This window comes from Heteronotia binoei, chromosome 4 (genome assembly GCF_032191835.1).
Source record: "Heteronotia binoei isolate CCM8104 ecotype False Entrance Well chromosome 4, APGP_CSIRO_Hbin_v1, whole genome shotgun sequence".
NCBI lineage: Eukaryota > Metazoa > Chordata > Lepidosauria > Squamata > Gekkonidae > Heteronotia > Heteronotia binoei.
Window position 1 is genome coordinate 129,906,175 of NC_083226.1, and position 13,894 is coordinate 129,920,068.

Consider the following 13,894-nt stretch of genomic DNA (forward strand, 5'->3'; position numbering starts at 1 on the left):
GAAGGAGGCAGTGATCCATCCTCTCCTGAAGAAACCTTCTCTGGACCCTACGGTCCTAGCAAACTACTGCCCAGTTTCGAACTTGCTGTTCCTGGGTAAGGTAGTGGAGAGGGCGGTGGCAACGCAGCTTCAGGCTTTCTTGGAGGACGCTGTTGTCCTGGATCCCTTCCACTCCAGCTTCCACCCTGCCCATGGGACAGAGATGGTGTTGGTCACCTTGGTGGATGATCTCTGGAGGCATCTGGATCGAGGCGGTTCGGCGCTGCTGATCCTTCTTGATCTGTCAGCAGCATTTGATACGGTCAACCATGAAGTGTTGGCCCACCGCCTCACCGACGCAGGGATATGGGGGCTGGCCCTACAATGGCTGGTCTCCTTTCTCCAAGGTCAGGGACAGAGGGTGGTGCTTGGGGGTGAACTATCCCAGCAGCACCCATTACAATATGGTGTGCCACAGGGAGCAATTATCTCTCCAATGTTATTCAACATCTACATGTGCCCCCTTGCCCAGATCATCCGGAGGTATGGGCTGGGGTGTCATCAATATGCAGATGACACCCAGCTCCATCTGCTGATGGATGGCCACCCAGATTCAGCCCCAGAGGAATTGGATAGGGCATTGGAAGCTGTGGCTGGCTGGTTGCAACAGCCAGCTGAAATTGAATCCATCAAAGATGGAGATGCTGTGCCTAGGTTATAAGGGACTGGGATCAGAGATCAGGCTCCCGTGCTTTGATGGGACTCCATTGTCACCTGCATCAAGGGTGAAAATCTTTGTGGTATTTCTGGATGCCTCTCTAATCATAGAAGCCCAAGTTACCACCACTGCCAGATCGGTCTTTTTCCATCTGAGGCAGGTCAGACAGTTGGTCCCGTATCTCAACCACCTCAACCTGGCCACAGTAACCCATGCAATGTTCACTTCCAGGCTAGATTATTGTAATTCTCTCTACATGGGGCTGCCCTTGATCCTCCTCCGGAAACTCCAGCTGGTGCAGAACGATGCTGCACAGATGTTGACTTTGTCGCCCGTATGGGCACGGATCCATCCTGTGCTGCATGAACTGCACTGGCTACCCATTGAGTACTGGATCCGGTTAAAGATGCTGGTACTTACCTTTAAAGTCCTATATGGACTTTATGACCATACCTTCAGGACCACCTCTCCCTGTATGAGCCCCGTAGAGCCTTACGATCAGCAAACCAAACACTTCTGATAATACCCGGCCCCAGAGACGTCCATTTGGCCCCGTCGAGGACTAGGGCTTTTCCAGTCCTGGCTCCTGCCTAGTGGAATGAGCTCCCCCTGGAGATCCAGGCCCTGCGGGATCTGCTTCAATTCCGCAGGGCCTGTAAAACAGAGCTCTTTCGCCAAGCTTTCAGCTGAGGCAGTGGGCGTCACTTGTTATCGGCCTCCTCTCTCATTCCAACCCAGTGCTACAAGATCTGCTGGACCTGGACAATAGGTCACAACTGTGAGGAAGAATCTGCCATCTTAATCTGTCTAATTTTAGATTTTATATATTTTAAACTGGTCTTTTATCATTTTTACTGTTGACTGTTTTATGATGTAACCCTCCCTGAGCCTGTTCTACAGGAAGGGTGGGCTAAAAATCAAATAAATAAATAAATAACAAAAGACTTTTCAACATGAGAATATCCTGGCAAACCTCAGAGATGTCTGCCCAACCCAAGGAAGTTGCTATTTTATTAACCAGGTTCTCTTTTCCCCCCTTTTTTACCCAATGAAGAAGGGTACTTAAGTCATTAATTTATGCTCCATCCTCTTTCAGGAGCTATCTTGACTTACCCAAACTTTTGTGTCTAGGCAGATCTGGCTCACTTCAACCTAAATAAAGTATGTTAATCAGCCAGTTAGATTCAAACTTTTTATCTTGACACAATCTAAAACCAGAATAGCCCTAATCCCACCTACCCTGGGGATCTTCTGACCATATAGAAAGACCCCACTTCATAGCAAATGATTCCTCAGATCCCTGGTCCAGATCTCCTCTGGTCAGAACTCTGGTTTCCTACTGAGAACCCCTGCTACACTTCACAGCCTTTTTCTCCTTCCTTAGCTGTCTCCTCACTCTGCTCGTTGGACCTCAGCTGTGTCCAACCTCTCCAGACATTAAGATTAGAATGTCCCTTTTCTAAAATTCTCCAGCTTCTCCCCCACCCCTGGCTTTTATGTGTGCCCTCTTGTTGAGTGTGCCTGTGTGTGGTTACTTAGGGAATTCATTCTCAGGTGCCTACTGTTGGTTCTTTACACTTTTATTCTTTTTATTTTACTTTGTATACAGCAAAGCTGTTTGTGTTTACATTCATTCTTTCACTTTCTTTCTTCACAATTTTATTTTGGGGCATCCCCGCAAAGATCCACCCAGGGATAAACAGACTTATAAGGTCCTGCGTTATTCCTCTCTGGAGACCTTTTAAAGCTAATTCTCTTTCTCTGAGTCCATTTGGGTAAGATGAGTAGCTGTCATGTGGCTTCTAGATTTCCACTAGCCATAGAATAATGTAATTAACTAATTACTTCATTCATAGTTTGTTTTCCTCCCCAGTTGAGACCCAGTGTGGCTTACATTGTTCTCCTCTCCTCTAAACCAGTGAGGAAGGTCAGGATGAGTGTGTATGACTGGCCCAAGGTCACCCAACATATATCCAGGCAGAATACGGATTCAAACCTGAGTTTTCTGTATCCTAACATAAGAACATGAAAGAAGCCATGTTGGATCAGGCCAATGGCCCATCCAGTCCAACACTCTGTATCACATAGTGGCCAAATATATATATCACAGCTGAAGCCAGGCACACAGGCAAGGAGGAAGCACCCGCCCCCTCCGCAAACCCAGAGCTTCGCGAGCGCCGGCTGTGGAGAGGGCAGCGTGCTTCCTCCTTGTCTGCCTGCCTGGCTCCACCTCTGATGCTTAAAGCAAGTGCTGGGATCATTCCCTCCGCCCTCCGATCCCAGCGCTTGCTTTAAGCATCACAGCTGAAGCCAGGCACACAGGCAAGGAGCCAGTATTAATGGGACCCAGTATTAATTAGCCCATTTTTGATCACAAGAGGACCTGTCCTTTTACTCCATGATTCTCGAGCTTACTAAAGAGCCTTTGATGAAGAACTTTATCAAAAGCTTTCTGGAAGTCAAGGTAAACAATATCTATTGGGTCTCCTTTGTCCACATGTTTGTTCACTCCCTCAAAGAAATGTAACAGGTTACTGAACCCATGCTGAGTCTTCCTCAATAACTCGTGTTCATCAATGTGCGTACTCATTCTGTCCTTGATAATGGTTTCTACCAACTTTCCCGGTATTGAAGTCAGACTGACTGGCATGTAGTTTCCCGGATCTCCTCTGGAACCCTTTTTAAAGATGGGGGTGACATTTGCTACCTTCCAGTCCTCAGGAACGGAGGCAGATTTCAATGAAAGATTACATATTTTTCTCAGAAGATCCACAAGTTCAACTTTGAATTCTTTCAGAACTCTTGGATGTATGCCATCCGGATATGGTAACTTATTAGTTTTAAATTCATCTTTTAGTTATAGGACCTCCTCTCTTGTCACCTCAATCTGGCTCAGTTCTTTCAACACCTCTTCCAATATAAGTGGTTCTGGAGCAGGCAAACACTTCTCATCTTACATAGTGAAGACGAAGGCAAAAATGCATTCAGCTTCTCAGCCATTTCCCTATTCTCCTTCAGTAATCCTTTTACCCCATGGTCATCCAAGGGCCCCACTGCCTCCCTGGCTGGTTTCCTTCTTCTAATATATTTGAAGAAATTTTTATTGTTGGTCTTTATGTTTTTTGCAATATGCTCCTCATAGTCCCTTTTTGCCTGCCTGATCACAGTCTTGCATTTGATTTGCCACAGCCTGTGTTCCCTTTTATTAATCTCACTTGGACTAGCTTTCCATGGCTTAAAGGAGTCCTTCTTACCTTTTACAGCTTCCATTACTTTGTTTGTTAACCCTGCAGGCCTTTTCTTATACCTGTTTGTGCCTTTCCTAACTTGTGGTAGATATTTTATCTGAGCTTCTAGGATTGTAGTTTTAAATAGCCTCCAAGCTTCCCCAAGGGTTTTGACTGTATTTACCTTTCCTTTCAGTTTCCTCTTCACATGCCTTCTCATCTCAGAGTATTTACCCCTTTAAAGTTAAACGTGGTTGTGCTGGTTTTTTGGGGCAACTCCCTATTTATACAAATGGTGAAATCAATAATGTTATGGTCACTGCTCCCAAGCGGTGCAATCACTTTTACATCTCTCATCATGTCTTGGGAATTACTAAGGACCAAATCCAGGATCACTGCACCCCTGGTAGGTTCTGTGACCATCTGCTCCATAGCACAGTCATTGAGAGCATCTAGAAACTCAATCTCTTTCTCTCGACCAGAACACATATTGACCCAATCAATCTGCGGGCAGTTAAAATCACCTATGATGACACAGTTTTTTCATCTAGCCACCATCTTTAAGCCTTCCATCATATTATAGTCATTCTCTGTCTTTTGATTTGGTGGGCGATAACAAACTCCCATAGTTAAATTGCCTCTTGGGCCCTCTATTTCAACCCAAAGCATTTCTAGAAGGGAATCTAATTCTCTGACCTCAGTCTTACTGGACCGTATATCCTCTCTGACTTACAGAGCCACCCCACCTCCAACCCTTCCCTCCCTATCCTTCCGGTATAACTTATATCCAGGAATCACCGTGTCCCACTGATTCTCCTCATTCCACCAAGTTTCTGAAATTCCCACAATGTCTACATTTTCCCCCAACACTAAACATTCCAACTCACCAATTTTACTTCGAACACTTCTAGCATTTGTATACAAACATCTATAATTTCCCAGGCAGGTTAGGCCCACAACCTTCCTCCTGCTGCCTCGAGACTTTGGCAGACACTCCATACTGTTTGTCACCATCTCAGTGGACAACTCTGATCCATTATCCAGGAAAAGTAACAGCTAACCCTTCATCTCTTTGAGATGAGTCTTCCTGAACCAGAGACATTTCATCTCCTGTCGGCTTTCCCCCTAGATTTAGTTTAAAAACTGCTCTGCTAGCTTTTTGATTTTAAGTGCCAACAGCTTGGTTCCATCTGGGAACAAGTGGAGACCGTCTCTTTTGTACAGCTCCTGATTGTTCCAGAAAGCATCCCAGAGCCTAACAAACATAAACCCTTCCTCCCTACACCATCGTCTCATCCACACATTGAGACTTCTAATTTGTGCCTGTCTCTTCAGCCCTGCACGTGGAACAGATAGCACTTCTGAGAAGGCTACCTTGGAGGTCCTGGCCTTACATCTTCTGCCTAGCAGCCTAAATTTTTCCTCCAGGACCTCACGACTCCATTTCCCCACATCATTGGTGCCAACATGCATCACGACCACTGACTCCTCCCCAGCACTGTCTATCAGCCTATCTACTACACGCGTAATGTCTGCTATCTTCGCACCAGGCAGGCAAGTAACCATATGGTCAGTATGTGGTTTTGCCACCCAGCTGTCTACTTGCCTAAGGATTGAATCACCAACTACCAAGACCACCCCCCCCCCCTGTCTTCCTGCCCAGGGAAGGTTCCTTGGTGCAAAAGGATACCCGCTCACCAACTGAAGAAGAGGTCCCGAGGGCGCATTCCCCTTATCCTCAGCGCAGTGCCCTGTTCCCTCTCGACCCTCATACTCCCTGGCAGCAACGGGGCTGCCACTTTCAGAGTGGGTTCATCTAATACATCCCCAAGAGTCTTCTTCAAGTGCCTAACTGATTGTCTCTGCTTCTCCAGGTCAGTCACCTTGGCCTCAAGGGTACGAACTCGTTCCCTGAGGACCAGGAGCTCCTTGCATCGAGCACACACCCAAGACTTCTGTCCTGTGGGCAGATAGTCATACATGTGACACTCAGTGCAAAACACTGGAAAGCCCCTTCCCCCCACTGGCATTCTACTTTCATGATCACTTTTTAAAAATATACAGTCCCCTTTTAAATCCTGTTTGTTTATGTGGCTCGCCTTCTGGAGGGTCTACTTACCATATTGGGAATACAAGGAAAATAGGGATCTGGATTCCTGGTCCTTACACAGCCCTCAGGATAAGAGCCATAGGCCAAGAGCCCTTTAGCTCTCGCCCTTCGGCTTGTGCCTCTGGCAAGGCGCAGCTTAATAGTGCAAAGAGGGTGGGGAACACAGCCACTCCTAAACAATCAGCAACAATCACCTTCAATCACCTTCAGCCCACTCAAACCAAACAGACAGTAGTTCCCCAGCAACCACAAACTCAGAATTTTTAGCAGTTACACAAACTCAGAAATTCTCAGCAACTTCCCCAGCTGCTTAGAAAGCCAAACCTCACCCTTATATCACTTATTCTCTGCTCTCTCTCAGAGCTCTCTGAAATGTCCTAATCAAATGCCCTAATCCTAATCAAGCATTCTATTCACTACATCACAGAAGTTCATAAGAATTCCCAGTTTCCTATCCCTCCTGTATATTTACTTTAGTTTATTTATTTATTTATTTATATTAAGATTTATACCCCGCCCTTCTCACCTGAGTGTCTCAGGGCGGCTTACAACATAATAATTAAAACAACTTCAGTTTAAACATTTAAAAATACAATTAAACCATAAATTAATAAAAACAAGATAGAATAAAACCGGCGGCCTATAGATACATTTTGTTCCATCCAAGATATTTTACATTGTCAGTTAATGTCATAGGCCTGCCGGAAGAGGACTGTCTTACAGGCCCTGCGGAATTGCCCTAGATCCCGCAGGGCCCGCACCTCCTCCGGCAGCTGGTTCCACCAATAAGGTGCCGTTATTGAGTAGGCCCGATCCCTGGTGGATTTTAGCCGGGCCTCCTTTGGCCCGGGGACTACCAACAGGTTTTGTGAACCTGAGCGTAGTACTCTCTGGGGAACGTGTGGGGAGAGATGGTCCCTAAGGTAGGCAGGTCCTAGGCCATATAGGGCTTTAAAGGTAATAACCAACACCTTGTTAAAGTTAAAGACATACAGCATTTAATTACTGGGGGAGGGGAGGCAGAAAGGTTCCAGTCTTCAAAATCTGACTAACCAGAATACTTCTGCAAATAATTCATATTTATGTCATCACTTCTTTCTCCTACCTGATTGCATATTTGATTACACTTTAAGTGGAACCAAGTTTAGCATAAATTAAAAATTGATCTCTTACCTTTTTCACAAAGAGCCCCAACGTAACTTGGAAGACAAATGCAAGTAAATGTGTTATCTCCATCTATGCATGTGGCTCCATTTCTGCAAGGACTTGACTGACAATCATCAACATCTGTCCAAATAATAATAATAATAATAATAATAATAATAATAATATTTCAATAGAGAGTTATCACTATTGAAAAAGTTGAAAAAGAAAATAATATTTGCACTAAAATCATTTACAAGGGATATCCATAAATAGAAGTCAGGTATTGCAATACTAAGATCCTAACTACTGTCTTCAACATTTACTACAATATTTACATCTTAGGATGGTGAGAGTAGTTCTAAATAAATTCTATATACCTCATTTAAAAAAATTCATTAAGACCATTAGGTCTGTCATCTACAATCTCAGTTTCTACCTGATGTAACTTGTACTGTTTGAGGCAAGAGTGTCACTGCTCATTCTTCTTTTTAACCTGGATAATTATCTCTGTGAACTGCCCAACTTGTTACAACCCGCAACTGCACAAGTACTACACAATGTATATATTTCATTTCTTAGATATGTATATTAGCCTGTTAATATAATGCAACTGGAACCAACCATTTCCTGAACTTTGTAAAACAGAAGCTTCAACAAATAGGATATCAAAGATGGCTGGCCCCAGAGTCAATTGCTCACCCTTACTGGTATCTGTCTCTTATTTCAGTGTTTCAATGTGCTAACCAAACCAACAAAAAGCCCAGTCAGTCATTCAGTGCATGTTTCAGTAAATCTGCCTGCAAAAACCAGCCCTCAAGACTTTATTCAATAGATCAGATCTTTGTTACCAAAGATGACATTGGGAGTTGAGTGGGCAATTTCTGGTAGTTATGAATATTTTAGAGCACATTAAACCCTTCCAGAGCTCTTACCTTTAAAGTTTCACTAATCTGACACTATCACTGAAAATAACTTTTACAGAGATACTAGTAGCCTTTGTTAGGGTTGCCAGGTCCAACTCAAGAAATATCTGAGGTGGAGCCAGGGGACTTTGAGATCGGAGCCAGTAGACTTTCCCATTCCCTAAATCAACAAACAAAAATACAGCAGTACAGTCCCCCTGAATACAGTCTTCATTTCCACAGCCTCTTTTTTTACCTACCCAGGCAGCTGCACTTCCACTAAATGAAAGTGAACACTGTCATACCCCCACAAGTCCCCTTGTCAGGCTTTGGAAGCATTTCCAAGCATGGCTTTTTTTAAGTGGAACACACACACAAAGCAGACAAAATAAACAGAATTTGCAAGCCCACACTATTATGATCTCACTAAGAAAATTTACTCATGGGAGTTGCTAAATGTAGCCATCTGCTGTTATTTCAACCAGCTGCTTCAGACAGGAACAAAACAAGAGCAGCAACTCCACTCCATACTCAGGTTCTAGCTAACTCTTTCCTATCCTCTGCCCCCGATTGGGGACTGAAAACCATAGTAGCACTCCTTCTACCTGCTTAATTCAGTCAGAATCTTTTGTAAGTCTTGCTGTACACCATATAATTTGATTTCCTATTCTGTACAATGTATATGCCTCAATTCCCAATGTATATGCCTCAATTCTCAATGGATATTCCTGAAGTACTTGTTAAAATTTTTCTTGTGATCTTTTTTCTCATGAGTTGTATTGTTTTGTTCCTTCTTTTTATCCAGTCAATCATGGAGGGTTCCTAATTCTTCTTTCTGGAATATCCATAAAGTCTACTTGCTGTATAACTTACTGCTGAAGTTTTGCCAGTTGAAAGGCAGAAGCATCAGCATTTTTTAGCCATGTTGTTTTCTTTCATGTTCTGCCATCTCCTATTTCACAAGTTGCCACTGGACAACATAGGACATCATTAGGAAAATCCTCTTTCTATTTGCCTGTGGAATCAAAATCTCAGTAAAGAAGAAACAATAACATACTTTTGTCCTCCACAGCTTTCAACTCAATGATACTTGAAGGCAAATATCATGGAGACCATGCTAACGAAACCAATCCAGCATAGGCTTTCCAATCCCCAGGTCCCCAGGTCCTGCTTTCCCAGGCTCCTTCCCACCCCTAGTCAGCTGACTGGCAGGGGGAAGCCCCGCACCCAAAGCCACCATGTGACTTTCCCCCTCCAGAGGCTCCAGTCTCCGATTGGAAAGGCTTCCTCTTGGGATGGGGTGTCTGTGTTACTTGGAAGAAGTTGGCTGCAACCTGTGAGTAGAGAGGCCAATCCCTCACTTCAGAGTCACCAGAAAACAGGGGGGGGGAGCGGACATCTGCTGAGCACTTCATTATACCCTATGTGGAGATTGATTCTCATAGGGTATAATGGGGAATTGATCCGGTTTCAGGGGCTCTGGGGGAGCTGTTTTTTGAGGTAGGGGCACCAAATTTTCAGTATAGTATCTAGTGCCTCTCCCCAAAGTTTCAAAACGATTGGACAATTGGACCAGGGGGTCCAATTCTATGAGCCCCAAAAGAAGGTGCCCCTATCCATTATTTCCTATGGAAGGAAGACATTTAAAAAGGTGTGCTGTCCCTTTAAATGTGATGGCCAGAACTCCCTTGGAGTTCAATTATGCTTGTCACACACTTGTTCCTGGCTCCACCCCCAAAGTCCCCAGATATTTCTTGAATTGGATTTGGCAATCTTAATCCAGCACAAGAAAAGTATTTAAAGAAACAGCTTTACCATATTAAAACCAGCAGACTTCCAGAACAGAATGAAGATGTAAAATAGAAAATCAATTACCAAAATGCTATAATTTCTTACCTATTTCACATCGTTCACCACTGTAGCCTGGCATACATGTGCAAATGTAGAAAGAGTCCCGAGGATAGCATGTGCCTCCGTGTAGACAGGGATTACTTTTGCATGGATCTTGGCCTGTAAAATGAATTTATTGAAAACCTCTGTATTCTCTAAAAGTGCTCATTGTGTGCTAAATTGCTTTAAACAGAAAGATGTTTCCCACTTTTAGATTCTATTAAATTTGCTACAATTACACATTAAAGAAAAGGAACAAAAAAACCCAATTCACCCTAATATTCAGTAGTGCTATTAAATCAGCCATCAGTTTTCCATTTTGGCACTACAACTTTACTCATGGGTAAAAACAACTTACTTTCAGCAATATTTCATTTTCTTCAAATTACATTTTTATTATTTTTGGCAACTGTAATACTCTACTGAGGATTTAGTTGGCATGACATGACAATTAATTATAGCCAAAAACAGTTAAAACATATGTGCACGGTGAATGAAATATGCATTTATCTGAACAGGGTTAGTTTATGTGGAATGACTGGGTACACAGAACATGCATTCTTATACTATGCTTCTTGTATGTCCACTTTCTGTACATCATATTGGCCCACAAAATCTTATTATACACTATTACTTCTTCCAAAACACATGCCAGTTCTATTCCTTTAAAATATCCTGAATGAACTGTATGAAACCAAGCCAGAATACATGTTTAAACATCCACATGAGATCATAGAACCATGCTTTATAAGGGACAGTTACAATTATATAGAACTTCCATGACATGTCATTATCACACATAAAACTTTTTAATTAGCAGAAAGCAACATCCATCAATGGGGAAAGATGCTTGCATGTGATAACAAACATGATATCTGGAGAGCTACCATTGGCCACCCCTGTGATAAGTGATCATATGAATCTACCCTGACAGAAAGGAATGTATTATTATCAAAATGGCCTCTTGAGTAAATATTTACAAAGACCAAAGATTATGCTTGAAATGTATTGATTGCCATTTACAGGAAAGGCTTCTTTTAAAAGCCTGCACTAGAAAATGGTGAGAGATTTAGTTTAAGAAATTTCAGCTGAAAAAAGATATTAAACAGGATTTGGGAATATCTGCACCCATTTTTACAATTATATATATTTAAACATCTTTAGAACAATCCCCCACCCAATTAACATTTCAAGCACAATCATATCATGAAAAGTAACCATTCCCACTTGAACTTCTAGAAAGCCATCTACCTGATTGCTGTCATATTGCGGGCTTCACATGCACAAGCGCACACTGTGTCCCAAAGCATATAGGCTACAGTGAAGATCAGGGATCACATCAGTATCCCTGTTTGTTGTCCACTGTGAATAGATTTTGGGGGCAAGAACTGGATGTAAATGTGAATCCTATCAATATTACCATGTATGGTACTAGTCATGCAACACACTAGCATCTGCATCAAGTGACAGTTCTATACCAATAAAAAATATTAAACTCCAACAACTTTAACATATTCCACTAATAACAACACCCTTATCATTTTGTTACCCTAGAAACTTCATGGCCAGTTCACACTACATCTTTTCTTTTTGCTAGAATTACTAACAGTTTCTGATCATACATTCAAATGAACATATATAAAAGGTGAAGCATGCTACAACAGGCTGCAATTTGTGTGATTAAAGTGGCTGGATAAAGAGCCACGCATATAAACCATGCTTCACATATTACATTTCTCTCTTTGTGTGTGCTCAGAGAACACTGAAGCTGCTTGCACAGAGAAAAGGGTATTGTGTGAACTGAACCTAAGATTATCTGTCTAGTTTTCCATTTCCTATATGACATGTCTTTTCACAGGAATACAGAGAATTTTACACATACACTTTAATTGTTATATACACCATATAACAATTAAACTCTTACCTGGTATGTGAACTGCTGTGCCTTCAACTGAACCCCCACCTGTGCCAATCAGGAAATCTGATCCATTAGTAACATCCAGAAGTAGAAATGGTGGTGTTACAAGTTCATTGGTGTTTACATCCTCAGTATTTCTTGTCTGCTTGTTATATTCAGGGATGCTTTCAGTGAGTGGACTTTTGGTTGTAGTGTAAGAAGAAATTGATGTTGGCTCCTTCTGCATCTCCAAATCAGTCTGTTTCTCTGAAGCTGTATCCACAGAGAGTGGAGATAAAATTGGCCATGCACTGGCTTCCTCATCTGCATCAAACACACCACCTGTTTTACTTTCAGATGGTACAGAAGAAGATGTTGTATGTAACCATGGCAAGCCTCCTTCAGCACTGTTTTCATCTAATTGATTTAACTCCTTCAGACTTTCAGAAGTTCCTTCTTCTGGATTGTCTATTAACACTCTGGCATTCAATTGTGTAAAGGCTGTTGGTTTAGCTTCTTTTTTTTCTTCCCTAGTAATCAGTTCTGATGAAGAACTTCCTGCCTGTCCTGTAATTTGTGTTGCCTGTCTACTAGAAACAGCTGTACTTTCAGCAATCATGCCTTCTGAATCCAGTTTGGGAGAAAGTGTTAACAGAAGCTCGATATTATCTGATGATTCTTTAGAGGCAGGTTTATAAGTTGCTGTAATATCAGCACTAGCTTCTCTGAAGGATTGTATCAATGATAAATCATGTTTTTCAGAATCTACTGATGATACAGTACTTAACATGATTTCCTCAGGGTACTTGTAAGCTCCATTTAGCAAATGTACAGTTACAGGAGATTTTGGTGTTTGAGTTACAGGAAGGAATTTTTCTGGATCTGTTCTGATGGATTCTGTGGTTGCAGTTTTTATTTCATCATTATTTATTTCTTCATTCTCCATGGTTCTTTGGGAAACTACCTGTACAGAAACAATGCTTTCTTCTTCAGGGTTTGTTGTCAAAGATTGTCCTGTCTTAATAAGTAAATATGGTGGTACAGAGAAAGGTATGATGTCTTTCTTTTCATCCAGTTCTATTTGTCCCTTTTCTGACAGGCCAGAAGTAGATGAAATTTCACTTTCATCAGCTATTGCTTGGTTGTCTGACAATGTCTGTAATTCAGAATTGTCTTCTATTGACATTTTAGATGCAAAATCTTTAGTTTCAAACTGTGATACTTTTTCCTTTTCACCAGTTATGGGGCTAGTTGGAGGAGATATGGTAGAGCTGGCAAGAAATGTTATGCCTGGAAGTAAAGTAACTATTTTAGGTAATTCATCTGTGACAGGACTTTCCGTTGCAAAAGGTGTGACATCTCCTGAACCCATATCATCTAGCATTGGTGTGTGTTTAAATATTACTGGTTTATTGAATATGAACTTTCTGGTTTCAGGTGTCCCTTGACTATCTCCAAAGCTCCCTAATTCATCATCAGTAAAAGCAAAGTCTGGTGGTGTGCTCTGAATCTCCATTTCAATAGTTGTGGCAGTACTATCATCATAAGCTAAGTGTATTTCAGTGAGCACTGTTGTTTGAGCACTTTTGTCTTCATGCGTTGATTTTAAGAGGTCAGCATCTATAATTGTTTCATCTGTTATGCCATGAGGTGGTCCAACAAGTGTAACATTATTAAACTCAGACAAATTTCCTGAGTAGTTCCTTTTCTCATCAATAATTGGTATAAGTTCCTCATAGTCTCTAATGATATTTGTAGAACTTTCAGCAGCAGCTGTCTCTGAGAGATCACTAGCTGAAGTTGGTAGCACTTGTTTTTCTTCAAATGATGATAACCTATGTGATTCTTCTATTGCTATGTTTGAGTTCAAAATCTCTGAATAATTTTCAGTATGAGTATGAGATGGAAGTATTGTATCGCTTTTTGGCAATGGGGTGAGCAAATCAGAATGTTTTTCCATGGTGTCCAGCCAGCCAGATCCTTCTCCAGAACTTTCAAGAATGGTTGGGCTCAACATTTTTGGTT

At 42.0% G+C, this 13,894-nt stretch overlaps 1 protein-coding gene across 1 annotated transcript in view; it reads right to left on the reverse strand.

Moving 5' to 3' along the window:
- The window catches only part of VCAN (versican), a 237,927-nt gene that overhangs the window by 74,550 nt on the left and 149,483 nt on the right, over positions 1-13,894 (reverse strand). Inside the window, exons 8-9 of the mRNA XM_060235736.1 lie at positions 9,979-10,092; positions 7,208-7,321 (exon numbers count right to left, since the gene is read on the reverse strand). Of these exons, the coding sequence (XP_060091719.1) occupies positions 7,208-7,321; positions 9,979-10,092 (228 nt within the window). The remainder of the gene's footprint in view (positions 1-7,207; positions 7,322-9,978; positions 10,093-13,894) is intronic.